Source organism: Homarus americanus, unplaced genomic scaffold (genome assembly GCF_018991925.1).
Source record: "Homarus americanus isolate GMGI-L3 unplaced genomic scaffold, GMGI_Hamer_2.0 scaffold19117, whole genome shotgun sequence".
NCBI lineage: Eukaryota > Metazoa > Arthropoda > Malacostraca > Decapoda > Nephropidae > Homarus > Homarus americanus.
In genome coordinates, this window is record NW_024754704.1 from 2,229,072 (window position 1) to 2,253,444 (window position 24,373).

Consider the following 24,373-nt stretch of genomic DNA (forward strand, 5'->3'; position numbering starts at 1 on the left):
AGTTACGGACATTTCAGCTTTCATGCAGCCTCAGACTTGTTTCATTTAAAAGGTTTTGTGCTACTTTTATCTCTTGTGATTGTAATAACACCTTCAATTATTCTTTTGGTATGCCATCATTAATTTATACAGATCAATAATTATCAATAAGACTTGAACAAAGTAAAAGTGGATTCCATAGGCTTTGTTCATTAGGAAATGTTGATGCAGCACAGTGTATACTAAGTGTGGTGTACAAGGAGGCAGTGTGGCTGGTACTGCACTCAACTGCTTTCACTTTCCCATTGTAAAATTCTGTACCAACTTACAGTTGGGTATATTAGAGGTGCCCTGGGCATGAACCAGCAACCCTTAGGAGAGAAGGAGAGAATATAACTGTATCCATTCAGCATTGTTTTGCATTAATGATATACAGTATTGAATTATTATTTGGCACCTGTTTTATATCTCTTATTAGCATCATAATGTTATTTAAATCTTTCTGTAACTCCCTGATTAGGTGGAAGGTTGTTCCAAATAACCACAACTTGATGTTTGAAGGAGAATTTTGCAAATTTTGACAGAAATATTGGCTTCCAGAGGTTTAGATGATGTACTGTAATGAAATCTGTGTTTACTTTAGTGAATTTTTTTTTTGGGGGGGGGGCTGTTTAGGTCTTCTGAGTTTTTTAAAACTTTAGACATCTCAGTTGTGTGTCTGTGAAGTCTTCTATTAATCAATGTTCTCCTTAACCTCTATACACTGTATATTCTTGGCTCCCCATGCTAATTGTAGCATCTGTTCATTTTTATGATGACTTAGCTTATGTAGTACACATGCGGATATGCCCTGACAATGTAACCCATATTCAAACTCCCTATGATCAACTTTGAGTTTATGGCACCCACCCTAATCCCTAATGGGCCTAAGAACACATTTTAAGTCCCAGTTTCACTGCCTTTTTTGCCTTTTTAGATCCAAATAAACAAATGAGTTGAATTGGCAGGGGTTGGGTTGACGGGTGGTCGAGTTAACAGAGAGTCAAGTTAACAGAGGTTGAGTTTACAGGGTTGGGTTTGTGGGTTAAGTTGAGAGGGGGATGAGTTGACCAGGGGTTGAGTTGTGGGATTGGAATGACCAGGTTTTATTATTTTTTATTTATTTTTTATTTTTATTTTTTTATGGGGATAGTCCACCCAGGCACAGGTCATCAATCCACAACGGGGCCTGGGATGGGGAGGGTGGCGAAAAAATAAGAATAAAAGATATAAATTAAAGGAAAAAAGGGTATGTTAATCTACACCACAAGATACTGGAAAACCATCTTTTTGAAGTGAGACATTGTAAGAAAATGGAAACAGAAGAAAGCAAAACATTCCACAGTTTGGCTGTGTGTGGAAAGAAGGATGTAGTCTAGTACATTAACCGGTTATTCTAGTGTGACTGACATCCCCACAGAAACGGTGGGCACCACTAGCAAGACGAGTGTTACGAGCCCATGGCTTTGCCAGCGGTACACAGAATGCTAAATCCACAGAACATTGCCTGTTAAAGTACCTGTTAAAGAGAGTGAAGCAACATTGCAGTGAAGAGAAAGGGAAAATAGATTATTAACTAAAGGAGGAGAGTTAATAAGATGAAATGCTTTTAATTCGTCCCTCTCTAACAGTTGGACAGAAGAAGAGCCACCCCAGACATGAGAGCAGTGCTCCATGTTATGACGAATGAATTCTTTATAAACCTGAAGCAACTGCTCAGGAATGAAGTAGCTACGGCATCTGTATAACATTGACTGACCACCTTATACAGTACAGTACAGTATATCTTTACCTATTCTGGATGTGTTTAAAATAAATTGGGAACCTCCATGCTACAGTAACACTGTCCCACCAGCCAAAGAGGTTTTGTGAGAGGATTTGGCTGGCTGAACGGTCAGAAAAGCATGCCAAATCTGTTTGTTCAATTGATTGCATGTTCTGATCTTCATTTAAGTGTTTTGATGATAAAAAATGAGTCAAGATTACATTGAAATTTTTAATATCTTTTGGCAAGTGAGAAGCATGGGAGGTTGCAATAATAATCCAATGTCTAGACAATTCTCTTCTTCATACCGTGGTCCCTCGGTTAACGAGCACAATTCGTTTTAGAAGGTTGCTCGTTAACCGAAAAATTCGTTAACCGAAACCATTGTTTCAATGGGTTTTTGGGTAATTGGTTCCAGCTCACCGAAAATTGCCTAAAGTCAACAAAAAAAGAAGTAAAGTACACTAACTTTGAGGTGTGTATGTAGAAGGCTCCTGGATGATGATGATGATGATGATGATGATGGGAATTAGAATGGGGGTGGAGGAGAAGGGAGAAGAGAAGGCATTGGGGTGGAAGAGAAGTCACCCCATGGCGCCATTTCACCCATAAAATTTTAGTTCACTTGGTGTAATTCAAGATTATTTTCTTTAAATCAACACTGCACTGCATTATATACTGTCAATAGGTAAAATAAATTTCAAAATGACCAATAATTTGCTTGGAAACGCAGAAAAAAAGCGTTTTGTTGAAGAGAGTCTGAAGCAAGATGTTACCTCCACTGAAAAGACACAGAGACTGACGCCTGTATGGTGTGTTGACAGGCTGTTTGGCGTGCTAAAAACTAGTTTCCCTGTACTTAAATTATGTTAAATAATTGTTAAAATTACTAAAAATTTTAATACAAGACTTTTAAAATTATTGAATAGTACAAACTTCTTGATATTTACTGAAATAGTAAGGAATTTAAGCCCTAGAACCGATTACTTTATTGGCAGACTAATATGACAGCTAGTGTGCAAGCGAAAACATGTTGAGGGCGCTCGTAAGGAATTCGTTAATCAAGGGAATGCTCGTTAACCGAAGTTAAGAATCTTATGGAAGGTAATTCGTAAACCGAAATCTCATTAACCGAGTCGCTCGTTAACCGAGGGATCACTGTATTAGAAAAGGTTAGTGCTTAATGACATACAGTACTGTACAAGATATACTTGGTGATAACTGTTTGTTATTATAATCAGTGTCCACTTTAACTGTGTCCAGCAGCTATGTATTTAATGCAAAGATAGAGACCCCTTCTTCTCAGACTATTAACACAGCTTTAGCAAGAAATAGAATGGTCTGTGATGGTTATGAGCCCCCTTCAACAGATGACGATTGGTATACAGTATTTACTTTATATTCCTAATGCTGTCCTTATACTGCATCTTAATGAAAACAATATTATTGCATACAGTATTTAGATTAAGAAAATCTCTGAATTTTGAAGTTTGTAGTAATGCATTAATAGCTTCTACTGAAAGCGCAATGCATTCTTTGAGAAAGTTAAAATCTAAAGGCTACCTATTTTTTCCATCTGAAGATGCAATTAACATCTGTGATTTATGTGAAAAGATGCTCAGGGAAAAATTATTCCAATATCATGTTACAACACAAAGACAATACAAAGTATTCCTGACTTATCTTAGTACTGTATATGTTGGAGATAGGTCCACTTGTAAACTACATGATTTTGTTAATTAAAGCTGTCACAGAGAAGTGCCTACAAGGGAGGTACAGTATACTGTACATACGCTACAATCTACAAATAAAATGAACTCATCAAACCTACACCAAACTTATTGTTCTTTAAGTGGTCAATAAGTTACATCATGTTGATTGTAAGGAATTACTGTGTGTATTTATTTGAATTAATTATTTATATCAATCACTCTACAATTAATTTTATTAATAAATACATCCTTAGTTTGTTCTTGTCTATCACTGAATATTTTAAGTGTGCAGTATAAGTGCATATCAGGTATATGCTACCTAGTGCTTGGGTAGTGGCAGCCAGTAGTGACTGTTATGCCAATACTGTACCAAGATCGTGGTGTGTGGGTCGACTGGCTTCAGTCTGGCCCATATGTATTGCTGCCCTTGATGCATTCGGTCATTAAACCTCCTTGGTCCCAGCTCAGTCAAGTAAAACTACAGCTCTGATATGTGTTCAAATACCAGCATTATTTTTGTGTCGTAGTTTTTATTTTTGTTAGTCCTTCTATGACAGTACTGTACTTCCTTGTCTCTGAAAAATGCCATACCATATTATCCTCGTGGAGGACACCTGAGATAGAATGACAACTCTGGCATTACTACATCAATTTAAGATTGAGATTAATGAATGGGAAGTTTTCCTTGCCCTATGCTGTCATGCCAATATTTGAATTTGAATTACAAATTTATTTCAGTGGGAAAATATATTCTGAGACAGAAATTCCTGTACATAATGTACAATACTGTTCAATTCTTTGCACCCCATCCTTTGAAAGACTGAAATGCCCAAGTTAAGAACCACTGGTCTAGATAATTGTGAGCCAGTTGGGTATTAATGAGAAGCCAGTGTGGATATGTTTGTGCTACTGTACTAGAGCTGGTTCACAGGTACTGTAAACAGTATTGATCACTCATTGTCTCCTAGTGGTGATTTGAACTTGGGACCAATGGACTACCAACCCATTATGATAATACTGTACATTGCACTTCAGCATGACTGCCTGAAAGTTTCCACTGGCTTAGGTCCTTTATTGACTTCTGTAGACAACCCCACCTTTGCTCTGCTCCCTTGTTAAATGAAGTAAATACAAAACTTGTTGGCTAAATGTTTATGAGAGCAATGTGAATGGAAGGTAGATGCCTTTTATGTACAAAATAAATGTACTGTACAGTGCAGTATGCAGTACCTGGTTGGGGGAAAAGGGACAAACATTGAAACTACCTTAACCAATGTGCTCACTTAGAGACAAAGGAGGAATGAAGGTAAAGATTGTCTCATAAGGCTGAGTAAGAGGCAACAAGGAATGTCACCTCTTATCAGATTTCTTAAAAAACATAAAAGAAAGTTATAGCCAATGATTCTGAATGTCTATCCCACACTCTCATTCTGCTGATGTTTCACTCCTCTCCTCCTTAAATCATGGCTCTAATATCAACATGGTAACATATCAAAATATTTTCTGCATCTCATTCACTCCTCTGTACTGTACTGTATTTATCAGTATGAGAATTTAAGCAATATTACATGCAGTCAAGGTTTGACAAATTATAAAGTACAATAACATGATATTGGAAAGGGCTACAGAATTGTACTGTACGACAGATTCACACCATTTTGTAATACTATAGCTTAATAAAGCCAAATTCCTGACTGAATTATTTATTGCTGTGGTATATAGTACTTTAATAATAATAGCATTTATAATTGAAACATAATAAGACCCAAGACTATTTAAGCTGGACCCAGAGCCCGGAGATTCAGTGGGATTCCTGGAATTTTTTACCTTAGGGTCCCAGACTTCTTTAGAAAAAATTAGGTAGCAAATGCCCTGACTATTGTAAACTAAAGTGTTTCCGTTTGTTTTCCTCTCTCCAACAGTAGCCTAGATGGAATAAATTTATTTTCAGTCTACTGGACATTATGTTTATACAGAGTACCTTGCTGAAGAGCACTATGCATTTGTGGTTAGCCACTTACCGAAATTTTCCCAAATCAGTCAGAACCAATCGATAAATATGGGTCAAACAAACTCTCGTCTCCTCAACATAAATTTGGCACATTTCCAGCTGTTCTTCAGTTTGACATATAGATACTGTATATACCTCTCAAACATCCTCATCCCTTCATGCCATCTTACACTTTTTATCCCTTCTTGTACAGTATTTGTCAGCACATTCCATTTTAAAGCATTCTTTAAATTTCTCACACATCTGCCCAATAAATCTATCACTTTGTCATTTGTCCCATTATCCTTTATCTCTGGCATTTTGTTATATCACTCTCTATAACTACTTTGCCTATAAAAATTATGTCTCTACAAATCTCTCAACTGCTTGATTGTGTTGACCACCCACATGTTTCAATTCTACATTTTACTTACATTCAACAGTATAAGTTGCACCAAATCCTCACGCTTGATACCTTACATTTGTTTGTTCATTGTGTTCTGTAAAAGTTCTTACAATAGGTATAATTGTCATTACAGTATACTCAATTTCTCTTAAATTTTTACTTCCATTCTTTCAATATTTATGAAAAGATTTTAAGTCAAATGGGCCCCGAGTCTTAATCTGCCCCAACCTAATTTTACCTGTAAACTTCTAATCTCATGGTTAGGTTAAAGTGGGGCCTATTTATCCTTTTGTTATTAATACAGTACCATACATACAACTTCTTGTAAAAAAAACTCCTAATGCATTGATCTCCTTACATTATAAAGCTCATCTAATTTTATTTGCATTGTAATTAGTGTTTTTTCTTGATGGCTATCTCATATTACTTGCCCATTTTGTAATTTTTGATAGAACCATGACTACAATTGTAGTTGTCCTGTTTGTAGAACTCTTCATAATTAAAAAAAAATACTTTTGAGCAATACCAAATTACATGACAAGGTCATCATTCTTACACTTAACCTCTTCCTCAGCCATAATAGTTTATATAATAACTACTACTAAGCTGTGCTTTGCTGTTACTCGGAATTGAGTATGACGATCATCCAGCTATGATACAATGATATGAGTTACTAAAGACATCACCTTTGTTGGTGAGCTCTGAGCTGATTCGAGAGGCCGAAACGGGACCAGCAGGGCTGTCCACAGATGTTGCATGCATGGAAAGCTACACCTAGTGCGGGAGGGGCAGCGGCAGCGGCAGTGTCTTTCTGGTGCTGGCGCTTGTCTGCCTCGGTTTGCAGTTGGGCTAACTCGAAAGTATTGACCCCTTCTCGTATGGTGCTCCTCCAAGCATTACGGTGTGGAGTGATCGTCTCCCAGGTGAGGGGGTCGATTTGGCACTTTTTCAGGTTTGTCTTAAGACTATTCTTATACCTTTTCTATTGCCTACCAATGTTACATTTACCATTCATTTGGTGACTGTAAAGTAGCTGCTTTGGCAGTCTACTGTCGTCCATGCAGGTAACATGGCCAGTCCAACATAGTTGTTCATGGATAATGGTAGCCACAATGCTCCTATAGTTGGTATATCAACAAGAATACTGTAATTTGTTCTCTTGTCTTCCCAGCGAACTCGGAGGATAGATTGTAGATCTACGTTGGTGAAAGTTTTCAAGTACCTTGATGTGTTTCCTGGATATGACCCATGTCTCGCTGCCATATAGCAGGGTGGGGATGGGCCATTGCTCGATATACGTGTAACTTGTAGATAATTTCAGCTCTCTTCAGTTGAAGACATGGGTATGGAGTCTGCCAAAGGCTTGAGATGCACATCTGATCCGATGTTGAATCTCTTCATTGATGTCGGCTGTGGTGAACAGGTGGGAACCAAAATACTGAAAGTGGGTAACATTAGAGAGGGTAGTGCCATTTACCTGGGTGGATGATAGGGGGTGTGGCTGAACCAGTGTAGTAACATAGTACACTCCAACTTATTTCACCTGATGATTAAACACTATAATGTTACTTGGGGGGATCAAGTTAGTTTAGGTTATGTTATTGTATTATGTTAGCTTTGTATTAAGGAGTTTAACCATGAGGTGAAATATGTTAGTGTGCTTAATTCTACTCCTATTTTACAGTATTCTCACTTTAACCTGAAAGTCATTAAATCTAATTTTTCACCAAACACATCTTTATTCTCTGTATGGAAGACCACCGACACCTTTAACAAATTCCACAAATCCTCCTAATTAACTCTATACACTTATTATACAAAGATGTGAATATAATACCTGGCACATGCCTGTAGGGAACCAGTGTAGATTCAGGTCTTGTTTCTTTCTGCTTCTGATAATTTCCATTTTTCCTACCACCATTATACCTGTAATTACTCTTGATTTTTATGGTCCAGTCATCTGCCTTACAAACCTTTTCCTGTAGCAGACTGTATTAGTTGTAACATTGGCTCTGACTTACCAGATGTGTTGGTATGATGCTTCCCATCCACAACAAGGCCTCAATATTTCCATGTCCTTATCCCTATTGAAACTGGGTCTCATGCAGTAGGTGAGACAGCCCATTATGGGGAATGAGGATATTAAGCATTGAAGATTAAGCCTTTCATACACAAGGAGACAGAGTGGTTGGAACTACTCTCTACTGTCTTTCATTTCTCATCTTTAAAGTTAGAGAACCATTTTGCAGCTGGATTGACTCGGGGTGCCCCACTTAGTAGCCAGTTGTGGGACTCATTGTTAACTGTTGGGGCAGGTGGTGAATGCTATATCCACTCTGCCATATCATGGCCTTACAAACAACATATTAAATATGGGTAAATAAGGCTTTTTTTCTGATCTGATCTTTATTTTTGAGTATTTCAAACTACATGTTGCATATATATCAGTTCAGCACTGACTATACTGTCTAGTCCCTACCTTGTTCCTTCTATACTAAATATAATCACGACACTTTGAAGTTACTCCCTACCACTTCATATATCTCATACAAGACTACATCATCCAGATATATAACAAAGTACACAAACTAGAGACTCTCTAAAAATAGCACATAATTTTCTAGTGAATAATTTCAGCATCTAGTTTTCATCTCTTACCATGTACAAAATGATTATTTATGTCAAAATTCACAAGATAACCATTTTCTCCAATAACAGCAATAGACAAAACATAATATTGCTTCGCTTAATTCAAAATACGTTTGCATAATGGGCAGGCCCTTAGGCACTCATGCTGGGCCTAACTGGTGTGAACGGCAAGGATCCAGTACCTGTGTATTAGGTGGTTGAAAAAAGATATTCATCTTAATTTCAGTGAAATTAAATGTATGATCTTGCCTCAACCATCCACACCACAAGCTTAACCTGGATACAACAAAGCCGCCCACATCTGCAGCCAAGGCTCTACCTCACCAGGTGGGGGGTTCCGTGGCACGCACATGCGAGTACATTAGTTGAAAAAACAAATGCCTATCACAGGAGGCAACTCTCCGACCTCAACATAGTATGTGCCAAATGCTCCAATGTGCAACGTTAACTTGTGCATAGTAAAGGGAGTTGATTCTCACCAAGTTTCAAAGATAAAATAAATTTTTGCACTTTATCTTTTTATAAGCAAAGGAATGTTTAATACCTGGCCATATAATACCATCAAGGTATTCAGTCAAAACCATTATGAAAATAATGCTATCCCATTCATGCATTCATATTGGCATTATCTAATTATTTAGACAATTCAGACAGAATATTAATGGAACAACTGCCACTGAGTGCTAAAGAATATAAAGAAATTTAATCTTTATGGTATCCTTCACAGAAGTAATTCTCATGAGATGTTACCAGTAGCAATAGTTTCATATTTCATATTCAGTCTGTGACTGGAGTCTGGCATCTGCTTATCATACAAGAGTTGGGGACAAGGACTGCAAAATAAAATACAGCTGGAGCTCAAGGGGCGGGATGTGCTAGAGGGGAGAGGAACCTGTTTAGGCGAGGAACTTGGGTTGCGACATGGCTGCTCCAGTCTTTGTCGAGACTGGGCTCTGGTAGGAATGGTTTGGAATCTGTTTCTATGTGCAGATTACTTTAGTGTAGCTAATCTGACACACAGAACCAGAGTGCCCACTGCACTGTCACTCACACTTGTTGACATCACAAAAAATAATATAATTATTTAGGCCTTTAAAACTTGGACAAGTGTGGTGGCAGACAGGAGTGACTGATGGGGGATTAACACGGGTAAGGAGGTAGAAGGGTGGATTTGGGACGGAGGCTGCGCTCCCCGCCGTCAGACTAGCATTTGACACTATCACGACTTCACAGCAGCACTTTGCTGCTTGGACCTCCTAAAAGCACCTCGCATGTTCAATATACTGTAAATCAAAAGGTAGAAGATTTCCCTATCACACTTTAATCACAAAAAGAAAAAAATCCTTTGATTGGAGAAACCTAAGAAAACATGGGCAAAATAGGTGATTGTCATAAATGCCACAACCTCTACTACATCATCTAGATGTGGATGGGTGTGGCCACTTTGCAAACAAAGTACAAATATTTAGTACATAGCTTTCCTGTAAGAAAAATGTTAGTTAAAAAAAAGAAACTAGACTAACTATCACTTGCACGAGCGAGGGCCCCAGGAGGCCTCAACATATAGGACCCACAAAACCGGGGAGCGAACCCTCTACCCTGAGGCATCATCAGGACTACATCATGAAGCATTGGAGTGTGTCTTAAGTGTACGTATAAACACCATGTTACCAAAAATGTTTTGATCTGCATACTACTAATAATAATAAAAGAAAAAATTCTTTTCACTCATAATACACTTGAAGACATCACTGAGTGACAGTCAGTGCTGGGGGTGGAGACCTATCATAGCCAGACCATGGAACAAGAGACTCCTTAGAGGGGGTAGCTTGTTATCACAAACTATTGATAATACTGATATTCCTTCAAAAGAAAGACACATGACCTTTGTTATGATTGGTCCCCAGGCACATCAACATTCATTATCACACTTCAAGGTCACCCAATGGGCCTAATCATGGCACAGATATTGGCTGCAGAATGACGTCCTCAAGAAAACATAAATAAAAGATAAATACCCAGTGAAATATATATTTTTTTTTAAATAACCTTGTCAAGATGACTTCTTAGCATATCAAATAGTAAAATTTACAGCTGAAAGTCATACAGGAAACACATCATGCTGCAACCTCCAAAACACGACCACACCAGCACTGTCTGTCTAAAGCTGCGAGGTGGCACGGGGGGTTCACATATGGCGGGGGATTTCTGATACTGGGGGAATTATAGGATGGGAGCTGCTGAGAGGCAATACCTACTTCTTAAACAAGCAGCTTGCTTGTTTTCCACAACACTTGCCGCTGAAATCACGACAAAGCTCAGAGCAACATGCATACACCTGTGCTGTTCTGTGATTTCATATAACCTGGGAACACCCCGTGTATATATATATATATATATATATATATATATATATATATATATATATATATATATATATATATATATATATATATATATATATATATATATATATATATATATATATATATATATATATATATATATATATATATATATATATGGGGCACAAAAAATTCAGTAAACACAAGATTCGTATAATATGCAAGTTACCGCTACAAAATTTAAACCCGAAAAGATCCAGGCGCTTTCATGATTAGTCACGTCTTCGGGGAATGCTGTACTGCATCCCCGAAGATGTAAATTATCACAAAAGTGCTTCGATCTTTTCATATTTCTATTTCCTAGTGGTTACCAGCAGACAGTATAAGATATATGCGAACAATCAATCGATATAATCAATTGGTGTAATAATGTGCCGCTGGTAGATATTCATACAATGCCTCCCAGCAGTTTCCCTTGTGTTTCCTGAGCTGCCTAACGAGTCACGGGCTACAGGGAATGTCTTTTCATTATTCTATCACCTGTGAGGTAGTAACTACAAATTGGGAAGCAAAAAGACTGTTGGTTTAATACCACCTATTGCATAGGACAAATATACAGAATTTCTAAAAATAAAAAATACCTCTATAAAGGAGATACAAAAAAAGCTTCTGTAAAATAAAGAGGAACTTAATATCTACCCTGATATAGTACATATGAATATCATACCTTCAATTATCACTTGTATGCACCACCAAAATTTGTGGACTTGAATAGTTGTGCAATCAATAAATTTCTTCAGCTAAGCAGAAGAATTTAGAAAGCTGTACGCAGTGAAGGCAATGCTGCGAAACTTTCTCATTCAAGAGAGAGCAGTCTCATCGCAAAATACTGCTGAACATTTTACATATTGAACAAAAAAAAAGAGGAGGCTAGCCAGTGCATACAAGGTCAATCCATTGGTAAAACAGTGTTACAGCATTGGCTTATCATTCATTTTGCACAAGTTACTGCATAATTCTGCTCTTCTTGATATCATTGCACACATACTATTGTCCCATGTTGTTTCAATCTTTTGTATGTTACACTAATCATAACATTACCCTTAATGATACTCTGTGGGCATCAAGACCAGGACTGATAGCCATTTGCTCTTATTAAAGAAAAAAGTATTTCTGACTTCTAGTAAGGCAATAAAATTCAAGAATGGGATAGACTGTGGATTAGTATGTCCTATCAAAAAATATACCTCTAGATGTAGCTGAATAACTCTGTACAGTAGTTACATGTTGAAAATTGCTGTGCAGTATCACACTATTTCAGTATACTAATGACTAAACAGTTAGTAGGGCTTCACAGCAACATGACATTTATATAGATCAGAAATATATATTTATCATGAACTCTAGAAATATTTATTGAAGAGCTCTGAGTTTCTTAAAACAATCTCACAATTTAGACTATCTTTACTGGTAAGGAAAATGGTATGAGCCATGGCCTTTATGCAACACAGAGCTCCTCAAGCAGGCGCTGCTCCACATGTGGTATCAGGTTGTCACTGGGCAGGTTCATACTCAGAAGCACATGTTTTTGTGCACGCTTCTGTAATCTCTCAGCTAACTGCGAGGCTTGATGACTCCCTGCACCAGATGGGCCCAAGAGAGTGGAGACAGCTGGTGGGCCAACACGAGACCCTAAAGCTGCCACTAATCCACCCAAATTGCCCTGCTGTGTCCCTACCCAGGCATACACACTCCCCGATAGGGTCAGCAACTGGTAGTAAATGGTACAGTCACCATGCTGGCTACTGAACTCTTGCAGACTGAGGCCTGGTACAAGTTCATCCATTCTTGCTGTTGTCGAGTAACTGTAACAACCGTACGGTACACTGCTTATGGGAAAAACTCCACCACTTCACTGCTTTCCAGTAATAACCACTTCAAAGTTGCTATTTCTAAAATGAACTACACAATCTGTACTGCAGACCTCCTTCAAGCTTGTTGGAAGAGTTGCTCAGTTCTTAAAAAGGCCAAAGCATCACCATCACAGCCAGGCCTCTTCACATCAAAAGTTCAGATTCACAGTAGTTATTTATTTGTGAGTTCATAACATTAAAAATTATTTGCATGCATAATACTTCACTTGGCTTTTTTCAAAGGCAATTGTACTTGATTTTTTTTAGTATACTGAACAACACAGATGTTCTACAGAAGCTAACTCACTCTAAGATTTGCACATTACAAACTACACTCATATAGGCAAAGTATAGGTCTCTTGGTTCTTGTGTTTACTTGTGTTTTGCGAAGTGCAGCTTGAATGATATTTGGGAAGTTAATGACTGGAGATAGGAACTTTTGCTACTTTGGGTTTGTTGTGTCTCAGATTTCACAATCGGCTTCCTTGGTCACCCCTGGAATAAAGAACACTTGGTTACCATAAAACACAACAATGGTACTGCATGACACACTCAACATACTAGGCATTCTATGAAGCTTTCTCCATAACTTGAAACATGAAAATTGTAAATACGTGTGAGAGCTGCATCAATATTATAATATTCCTTCAATTATGCTTGGCTTCCTAAATGTAGGCATATAAAACAAAAAAACTGCTGCCTGGTTTTATAAAATAAAAATGCTAGACAAACTATCATTCGCTGTGCTATACTGCAGGACAGACAACAGTTAGGCTTAGCTTAAAATATTAAACAAGACTATATTTTCCAGTAGTGCTGTAAGTAAACTCACAAAAACCAGAAAATCTTACATAAACAGTCCAGAGAAGCTCATGTCTCCGGAGATACATGTTTTCTTCTGCTGTGTTCGCATAACTATTCAGCAAATTCCATGCTACGGTAATTGATATGTAAAACCCTTTTCTGTGATATTTTTTTTTTTAATTTTGCCAGAAAATTCTTATAATTACCTTTGTGAAATCTACTACACAGCCTTTTATGTATCTAGAAGTTTTCTGAAAAAGAAAAAAAATTAATGAATATCAGCAGGCCTACTAGGAAACAGCAGCATGCAGTATAGTACTTATAAAAAATAAAAACAACTGACACAGAAAATATTAACAGAAACATGCAAAATAATTCAAGGGACAGGTCAGGAATCTACAGTCAATAATTAAATTTTGGTAGGATAGGCACCATGCTGCCATCAACTGCCACTAACACCATCACCATGCAAACTTTCTCAAAGAGAACCCATGCTGTCCTCTCTGCTTGAACCTGGATAAAATGTTACCTTCATCGCTACTATAGGCACCCTTGCCCTCACTTGGCCTTGCTGCAGAGAGGTCCAAAGCAGCTGCGGCCAGGCTGTTGGAGCTGCCTAGGAGAGATGAGGGGGGTGCCTTGAGGGCTGAGGGGGTCTTGGATAGGTGGGAGTTAGCAGTAGAAGAGGCTGTAGAGGTAGGCACAGCTGACAGCTGACCAGAGTTCAACAGGGACAGCAGATTGATGTTCATGCCCAGATTATTCAAGGGGTTTGAGGGTATGTGGCTCTGGTGATCACTTAAACCAACATGAGCTCCACTGCTGCTAACAGACACACTGTTACCATTGGCTTGTGAACTCGCACTCTGGTAAATGTTCTTCATTGTTTCTACATAGTAGTTCCTTGCTGCCTCTGAATACACAGATTTCATTATGTCAGGGTTGGTCAACATGGTCTGCATTAAGGTTTGATTCATGGCAGCTATCATCAAAGGATTAAGTGGATTCAAGGGACTTAACATATTCATCATGCCAGCATTGGGATTTTGTTGCTGATGCTTTTGGTGTTGTTCAATTTGTTTTTGCTGGTGTTCCATCTGCTCACGCTGCTGCTTTTGTAATTTCTCCAACTCCTTCTCCCTAAGAACCTGTAATTCTTTTTCTCTCTGTTGCTGGAGTTCCCGTTCCCGTTCTTTTTCGGCTAACTTACGCTCCTCATATTCCTTCATATCCTTAATATATCTTTGGCGATCCTGCTCAGAAAGCTCAACAAACTTTTGCTTTTCCACATCACCCATGTTTCGCCACAATTCCCCTGCTCTTTTGCCAAAATCTGCAAACTGTGGAAATTCTTTTCCTTCTTCCATTAGTTTTCGCTTAAAATATGCACAAAAATGCATAAAAGGTGTACAAGCCTTTTTGGGCATGTCTGGTTGCCTGCGCCTCTTCTTCTTACGTCTTCGTGTAGGCCCCGGAAGTGCAACTGCCTGAGGAGCCATCCGTCCAGCAGATGGACCCTGTAGCAATGCCTCGTAAGATCGAATCATGCTGCCATTCTGTCTAGCCTGAGCAGCAGCTGCCAGGCTCCCTAGGCCCCCTAGACCCCCAGGACACCCCCCAAGACCTCCAGCACTGCCACTTGCCAGCAGTTTGAGCAGGTCCGTCTGTGATGGGGCACCACTCGTCCCATTCTCTCCACTGTAACAGCCAGAATAACAACTAACAACCACTGCACACTTCAGTCTTACAGCTTTTATACTCACCAGCTCTAACAGTATCCATACTAGAACTTGATAACAAAATCCTTTTACCCTTAAAAATTCTGGAATTAATTTTAAAGCTTATGAACCCCTTAATCAAGTGTCTTTGAGCCAGGGAGAATTCTCAGCTTCATCCACTCCGTACTCACCAATATATGTAGTGTTGTTCAGTGCAGAGAGGAGTGAATTATATACAAATAGTGCAAAGTACCAAAGATTGTGGAAACATGGAAAATGTCATGATGCTAAGCTTATCACAAGCTTGTGCCTACGATGGAAAATATCTCCATTCCTAAACCCTTGCAAAGTACATTGAAATAAGAAGTAAACATGGCAAATTCAAAGCAAGATTAAACATTAATATTTTTTAAAAAGCAATCCAACTGACAATAAAATGGAATCGAAAATATGAATTTTATGAGAAATCCTGACCCATCCCCTAGAAGTACCTTTTTGATATGCTGTTAGATCTCCAAACAGCAATGCTCAAAGGGATCAGATTTAAAATACTTAAGATAAACCAGAGAAAAATGTTAAGTTATTAGTGGAATCCAAAAAAACATATATGAGCCAAAGAAGCTACAAACCCTTTTGCAAAAAACACACCGTGCATCAAATGTCAGTAAACAGAGCAGTCAAAACATCTGGCCAAATATGGTAAAATAAACAGCACTGGATAAACCATTTCTTAAGTTACTGCCTGTGGCATGAAAGCAATGCACTGCCAGGATTAAAAATTAAGGTTTCAATTTATACCAATTCTTAAAATGGTTGACCCAGGCAAAAAAAATGGGAAAGACAAGAAATTCCCTTCCATGGTGCAAAAAAAATAATAATGGAAAAAAAAAAGTCAAGTTCACAGAAACTGATCAAGTCAGGTTCTCTCACTCAGCCAGTTACATACCAGTATCTCGCAACCTGTTCCTTTGGCACATGAAGGAGAACAAACACATCAGATAAATGATGTAGGGAAGGTCCTAACATTAACTTACTTTCTCAATAACTTACAAACAAGATTGATTTTCTCTTTCATGATCAACAATATATAAACATGATGTAGCTATGGTTTAAATGCTGGTTATTCATCTACTAATTATATGCATGTAAATAATTAATCCTAGCAAGAATAAAGGGAGAAGAAAAAGTAAATAAGACTCCTAGTTGTTTGATAACAAGAATAAATAGAAAATAAAATATAAGACACATGATAAAATATTCTATCGCGTATATAAATGAAAAGTTACCCTTAGGGCCAATTCTCCAAGTATCTTAGCTTGGGTAATCAGTCTTAAGCAGTTTCCGAGTAAAAGGGCAATTATTATATAACTTACATAATTACTGAGAGCAAAAGTAGCAAAACCTTATAAGAACTTACCCATTGACAGCCTTGCCCAACTTCTCAACAACCAGGTCATCCATGTATGTTCATATGTCAAAGCAGCTGGACTTAATGCACCTGTCAAGAAGAAAATGAAGCTTTAATACTATGTACTGTACTTACGTGTGGGGACTCTCAGCATCATGGCTTCCCTTATACAGTACTGTATTTTAAAATCGACAACACAGTAAGGAAGGAGTTGTGTGATGAAGCACCTTAAAGAGGGAGGGACTGTAGAGCAACATAAGAGATTTCACTCTGTAATCACTTGGTTTCTTTTATGCTTCCCACCCCAACCACTTCACAAAACAAAGCACACATAATTGCTCGTTCACTCCCCTCTGCTTACATCCTGAGAATACTGATCGTAATCTGTGTATATAGTATCTACACTTTAAACAAAGGGAGCAGTTTTAATGCATCTGTTAAGCATAAAGAGATACATTATTATCATACTGTAGACAAAACCCTGTATGCACAAACAAGCAATCTGTACATACAAAATTTATATTTACTGTACATGGCATTTATGAATAAAAATAAAAGTGTACAGTATACTGTATATGCTATCACTGCACACAAAGGGAAACTTTAATGATTTACACTGCTCAAAACTACTAAGTACAGTGCAGTATTATAAACATGAAAAGAAATAAAGAAAGACATGGAACTCAACAACAAATGCGTCATCAAAAGCTGGGTCCTGATCACCACCCCTACTTCACAACCGCAGCCCAAATGAAAGACCCACAAGTGGAGCTGACAATAGAAAGCATCAGTCTCCCCTGCTTAACACCCTCCCCTCACTCCCCCAGCCCCCCACAGTCCCTTCTGCCACCCCTCTCCACTTCTGCCTCCCTTCCTCTCTCCCCACTGCGCCGGGCCCTCTCATCCCCCCACCCCACTTTTTTGTGTAGAGAAACAAAGACAGCAAGCTCAGACGTCCCCGACTCTGAGCCTGCAATATTGATCACTCTGATGCTTAATCACACGCTGCATGGGTACGACGTGAGGGCTTGGAGAAGCAGCCAATGCTTCACTGCACAGGCATTGTGATTATGGGAATTATGATTACCATATAAAAATATTGACACCAATTAAGATTTAGTGCAATTTACTCCATAAACCTCATTTGTGAAGTATCCCTTCCCTGCTGTACTTTAAAGATGAAATGACGGTAGGAGACAAAGCATGACTGTAATGATTTTCATACAAGTTATTTAGTCTTTCTTATTAAAGCTTTTATTCACACACAATAGCTCTGTGAATGTATTCTACTAATGAAAATTAAAAATTTCCAAGAATTAAAACCACACAATTGTTATATTAATGTCATATCTTAAATGAAGAACTGCCAACCAAATACAATATTAACTTGCTCTGCAGATGTGTCCTCTTGCATTTTGAAAATAAAATAAATAAACTATGCCAACAGGAAGAACTTCAATTATCCTCAGTTTAATATCAAAGTTTTATCCTTCATTGTGAAAGCAAAAAGATGAAAGCAATATTCAATACAAATATGAAATGCAACTTATGTTTGTGTTGAATGGGTTCTATTTCCACAATGAAAAGATGAAACTTTGATACGAAACTTCACATTGTAAACATTAGTATCCTCATAGAGAGAAAACAATTTGAGTTTAATTGAGGCCCCTGTTGGCCTAGTCCATCTTAAAATTCCAGGAGGACTGGTGCAGTAAAACACAGCCCTCATGAATCCTATTCTATGGAAGGGATTTCCAATCCAAGAAGCAAACAACATTAACAAAACATACTGACAAGTTTCTTTAATTAAGTCAACTAAATATGGCATAAATTAAAGCTTAACTTGGCAGTAGCTATGTCCCTAATTTCAGATATCAGCCAGAGGAAAAAGAAGTTACTGAAAGCCATCCATTTTGGTCTCATCCCAGTGACACAGTACAGTATGCTGAAAATAAAATTCTGCCTCCATTAACAAATATTTGGTAACTTCTACTACAATACAGCACAGTATAACCATCTAAAGACCTATTAATATTAGGGATACACATTACTGTACTGTGCTAAACTGGTGATTTTTGTTCTTTAATGATTGTGGTGAATGTCTGGTGCAAGATATTAGCGAGATACAATACAGTATTTTATTTAATACAGTACAGTATTGTATATAGTACATGGTGAAATACAGTACAAATACAGTATGGCATGGTATATTCAATCTTGTACATTTTCCATAAAAATCAATGGATGCTTTCTCTTTCAGTCGTACATGTACTGAAACAATACAGTCAACCCTCGCTTTACGCGGTCCCACTTTACGCGTTTACGCGGTACCCTGCCAAAACCGGAATGCTCACTTTCCGTGGTGTGTGTACCCCTTTATGCGGAGAGTGGCTGGCGAGCCGTGCCATTTTTGGATCCAAACCTCCCGCCATCCGCCATGTTGTGTAAGCGGCGCGAGAAGGTTGCGCAGTGTGTGTCTTTGTTGCGTTATCAGTGACGTCATATGACGTATCGGACTGTAATTGGGCCATGCATCCTTACCTCCCTCCGCTGCTAGCTGTGATTGGTTTAAAGTAATATGACGTGTCCACCCGCGGGAGGGAGGGAGGAAAGACGACGCTTGACCTAGCCGCGGCAGTTTCATCCCTCCAGGCCACACCGTGTATACGTGATTCCATTGTTCTGTAAAATGGCTTCCGCCGGACCACCGCCCCCAGAGAGAAACCTTTCCTTACCTGGACCCAGCCGCCCTAAGCCAAAGAAGACACGACGTTCCTTAAGCTACGAAATTAAGTATAAGATCATACAAGAGTTGGAGAAAGGAACAAGACAGGTTGATCTCGCGCGCCAGCATGGTGTTAACGAGTCTACGATCAGGACAATTAAGAAGGATGCAGCCAAGATAAAGGAGCACATGAACATCACAAAGTCTACAGGTGCTTCTATGATCAAGTATTGCCACAACCAGGTGCTTCTCAAGACAGAAAAATTACTTGTGAGCTACTTGGTGCGTCAGGCGCGACGGAACATGGCGGTGGACAAGCGCTCAGTTAAGGAGTACACACGTGAACTGTATGCTGCAGTGTCACGAAAGATGGGAATTACAGAGCCCAAACCCTTTAATGCTTCCTCTGGGTGGTTACAGAGGTTTAAGAAGAGAAACAAGATCACCAATATCAACATTGGTGGTGAAGAAGCTAGTGCTGACCGTGTTGCGGCTAGGGAATTTCCTCCGTTTTTACGTGAGATTATGGAGGAATGACAGTACACCGACGACCAGGTGTTTAACATGGACGAATCTGGTCTTTTTTGGAAAAAAATACCTTCCAAGACCTTCGTTGTGAAGAATGCCAGCAAGTGTCGGGGCCTGAAGTTGCAGAAGGAGCGCATCACCGTCCTGTTTACCACCAATGCCTCCGGTACCTGTAAGCTCAAGTTATCGGTGATCCACACAGCACGCAAGCCGCACGCCTACAAGAGCATGGACATGACCAAGCTAAATGTCCACTGGCTGACCGCACGTAAGGCGTGGATGTTCTCTACACTGTCCCTCTCCTGGTTTGATGACTGTTTCGTTCCCGATGCGAAGAAATTCTCTGAGCAACAGAATGTGCCATTCAAGATTTTGTTGCTGCTGGACAACGCACCAGGACACTCGCCCCTACTGTTAGATCGTCACCCCAATGTAAAAGTGGTCTTCCTTCCTCCCAACACTACGTCTATATTGCAGCCCATGGACCAAGAGTTAATCTGTAATGTAAAAGCTGCATTCTTTACTAAAAAATTCAAGCTCCCGAACGACTACACCAACACCAAGGAAGAGTTGCGTAACCTGAGTGACACCAACACCGATAGCAAGAGCGAAGACGACGAGGATCAACAGTTGGCAGAGCAAGAAGTACTTTTAAAACAATTCTGGAGAACATTCAACGACAAGAAAGCTGTGGACTTCTTGGTGGAGGCATGGGATCAGCTGTCTGTAGCAACTGTTCGTCACGCATGGAGACATGTGTTGCAAGGCATTCCGGCCGTTAGGCAGAGTCAATCTGTGACTGGTGAGGTTCAGACTGTTGCAGTAGCAGTGGACCTTGCCAGAGAAGCTGCGCAGAGTGTTACAGCTGCAGGCTTCTCCGAGACCACGAACGACGACGTCCTGGAGGTGATAAGGGATCCTGATGTGACTAACGACGAGATGGTAGATGATGATGACGTCAGTGAAGAGGCAGGTGGTGCGTCATCCCAAGAAGAACGCCGCTTATCTCATAGTAATGTTAGGTGTGCCATCGAGTGTATCGAGAAAGCCAAGCTCCTCCTTTCCGACGACCCTGACGCAAACAGGTATGAAATCTTCACTACCCAGCTGTTGCAGACTATGGCGCCCTACATCAAGGTTTATCACGACAACATAAACACGAGCCGTCAGCAAAGTATAACAGAGTTCTTCGCCCGCAACCCACCACAGCCAGCCCAAGCCATTGATAGTGACAGAGGCAGAGACAGTGATGATGACTTTGAGGGATTTGTCAGGGAGGCACTAGTAAGTGTGGATGACACCGATGAAGACTCACCTGAGGGCCAGTAGCCTGCCCTCTGCCTCGGAACCAGCCTCCATTCCCCTAAGCCGACCCATCTCTTCTACTAACATAAGTGTTAACCCCAGACTTGTTTTCTTCTAACCTAACCTTCATTTTATTCTTCTCTTATTAACTGTTCCCTTCTATATTATGTGTGGGTGAATACCATCATAAAGTTAAGAGGTTATTTTTAGTAAAACGTACGTATTGTGTCGGGAAAAAGTGGAGTTTGGGGGTCGGCCCGGTCTCTATTTCAATTAATCCCATATGTTATGTTGTTCACTTTACGCGGGCCGCCGTGGGTTGAATTAACCTCGTAAAGTGTGGGTTCACTGTATACAATAAGTACTGTACTTATTCCCTTGGAGGTTTGGCAGACATTTTTGAAATTATTATGGTGAAAGTTATTCAAAGAAAATATTTTTGTACTGTATAGTGCAATACATTTTTTTCATTGAATTTTTCTGACCAAGATACAATACTGATACAGTGCCTGTATACCTGTACAGTACTTGGAAATGTCCACCAGGTTAGTTTCGAATCTTTAGAGAAACTAATTCTGATTGACAAGAAAAATACAGTCCAGTATCAGTAAATTTTAAGTGTAAATTCCACTAAAATAAAATTATTTCACAAAGTAGAAATTTGGCCAAAACATGACCACACTTAGCAGGTGGGCAGGAAAAATGGGCATATTGGCAGGCACATGTGGGCATATGATTTTGGGGATTTTATTACAATGGTGTTTCATACTTGCTGCTGTAGCTCAGATGTAACTTACCTGAACTCTTAATTGATAATTAAACTGTTTTTTCTCTTCTAGTGTAAATACTGTAATACTGTATAGGTATAAGTGAAGAATAGTTTTTGGTATTTTGGACCAATGGATACTTGGTGGACTTGTAATTTATGGACCTGCTGTCAAATATATATACATACACTGTACTGTATACTGTATATATATATATTTTATACTGAAAATCTTCTTAAGAGTTAAAACAAAACCAACCAAATCTCACCTCATTATTTTTTTCAATTAAATACAGTTTGGTTGATTCATTGAGACTGCCTTAAAAGAATGTACTGTAATAGTACTGCAGTTCCCATGAAGGAAGTCATCCTAAAGGCTGATAATTTTGCTTTTCTGAAACTAAATCCTAAACTATAAATACTGTATTGTACATTCAAGTAACAAATATTGAATTAAAACAATTACCGAGACATGCATGACGCTCAGTGACTAACAACTTTCCTTCTATAGGGTAAGACGAAATTCTGAAGGATGAAGTAGTGGTGGTAATCTTAACAAGTAGCAATGTTTCTTTCTAAACTAATGCTTTTTAAATACTGTAACAATACAATGACATAATACCGGCCTTCAAAACCCTGCCCACATTTGTTTCGGACAAACATTAATAGATATCTTATAAAATATAGATTGAACTGTCTCCTACCTGCATAACAATCTAGACTCTATTCTAGACCTATCATAATGTGTATGGGTAAAAGTTTGGATCTGTTTGTACACTAATTAGTTTACTCACTACCATAACTACTCTACATTGATATTTTTATTATTGAAGACAATTTCTTTTACTTCCTGTATCTCCTAATTATAATGAATCAGGTGTCAAAAACAAACACTGTAAATAACAAAATAAATACTGTATAAAGTTTACCAAGCATTATGTCACTATTTAGTAAACAAATTCATTATGGAGGCTGCAGTATAATACAATTATTTTGATACTGTACTGAGAAAACAAACCAACCAACCAGGTAACCCAAACTAACTTTACTTAACTATAGAAACACTACTGTATGATCATTAGGGTGGTTCATTTTCCTTTTTAAATAGAAATGCATTATATAACATAAATTTAGGTAACGGCGGAGGAGATGGTTAGCACCATTAATACCTTATGGAATGGAGAAAAAAAATCTGGAAATACCTGTACTATTTACATGATACTGAACATGAAAATGTTAAAGAGAATGCATAGAACCTATCAGAATCTGACCTAGCTTTACCTCATCTAACTTCCTAATCTGTGCATTGTCATTTCGATTTTCTTTCTTACTACCATCCAAACATCTCCATCTCTAGAAAAAATGAACGAATTCAATCAAATATAAATCATAATAAACACATGGTCCTGACAGGATATCCGATGGCGTCACAATTATGTTAAATAATTTATTTCTTCGCCTACAAAGCATGTAGAGATGTGAAATTACCGCCTTATGATCAGTGTTCGCAGCATTTTTACCCCGTTATTTCCCTCTTCTTTTCATGCCCTGCCCACTAACAAGTAATTTACGATCGAAGGATAGGCAAAAAAAAATAAAATAAAAATACTACTACAATGTTGTCATTTCGATTTTATTACACAGTATCATCCAAAGAACAACTGTTGAAAATAGAAACGAAATATATAAACGTGTTCAGTTGATAACCTTCTGCTCCACCTTTATCCTATTAACTACAGGTACATTCAACAAACAAACATATACCTTGTGAACAGAACCCCTGAAACTTTTTTGTTTACTCTTTCTTCGACAACATGTAGTCCAGATGCAAATTCTGTTACAAACTACTGATTATTTTAATGATATCTCTTCTGTACTCTCACCACAGTTCGTAAATCTCTACAAAATTGTAATGAATACACAAAGTTAACAAGGCTAACCAACCTGGGCTTAGTCTGGTATGACATGTTTGGATACATCTAGTGATAAGGTGTTGTAATTTATTATGTGCTTCCGAATTTAGCGGAGTTAATCTTATGGCTGGATAAAAAGTTGGGATCTAAAACACATGGTTGAATAGTTTTCCAACAGAATCAAGCACCTGATGAAACATAAATGGCAGATACAAGCGTTGATTTATCATATATTTACCTGTGTTTACAAACATCAGACTTGACAGCCATTTTCATCCGAAATATTCAACTATAAATTTCAAAGCGAGAGACAAGAACGTACAGTACACCTCGGCGTCGGCGATGATCACTGACTATGACGTAACGATGTAAACAACAACTTTGTTTAAAAAGAAAAGTTGTAACCAG

General features: G+C 38.5%; 1 protein-coding gene across 6 annotated transcripts in view; it reads right to left on the minus strand.

Moving 5' to 3' along the window:
- Positions 1-11,814: 11,814 nt before the first annotated feature.
- LOC121855922 (mediator of RNA polymerase II transcription subunit 2-like) overlaps positions 11,815-24,373 on the minus strand; it is an 85,457-nt gene continuing 72,898 nt past the window's right edge. For 4 of the 6 annotated variants that reach the window (XM_042351122.1, XM_042351119.1, XM_042351121.1 and 1 more), the window contains exons 2-4: positions 16,738-16,818; positions 14,132-15,300; positions 11,815-13,293 (exon numbers count right to left, since the gene is read on the minus strand). In XM_042351122.1, coding sequence (XP_042207056.1) covers positions 13,262-13,293; positions 14,132-15,300; positions 16,738-16,781 — 1,245 coding nt within the window. In that variant the 5' untranslated portion in view covers positions 16,782-16,818 and the 3' untranslated portion in view covers positions 11,815-13,261. Of the gene's footprint in view, positions 13,294-13,808; positions 13,854-14,131; positions 15,301-16,737; positions 16,819-24,203; positions 24,330-24,373 lie in introns of those variants that run through there. The other 2 variants (XM_042351124.1, XM_042351120.1) reach the window with 2 other exon arrangements.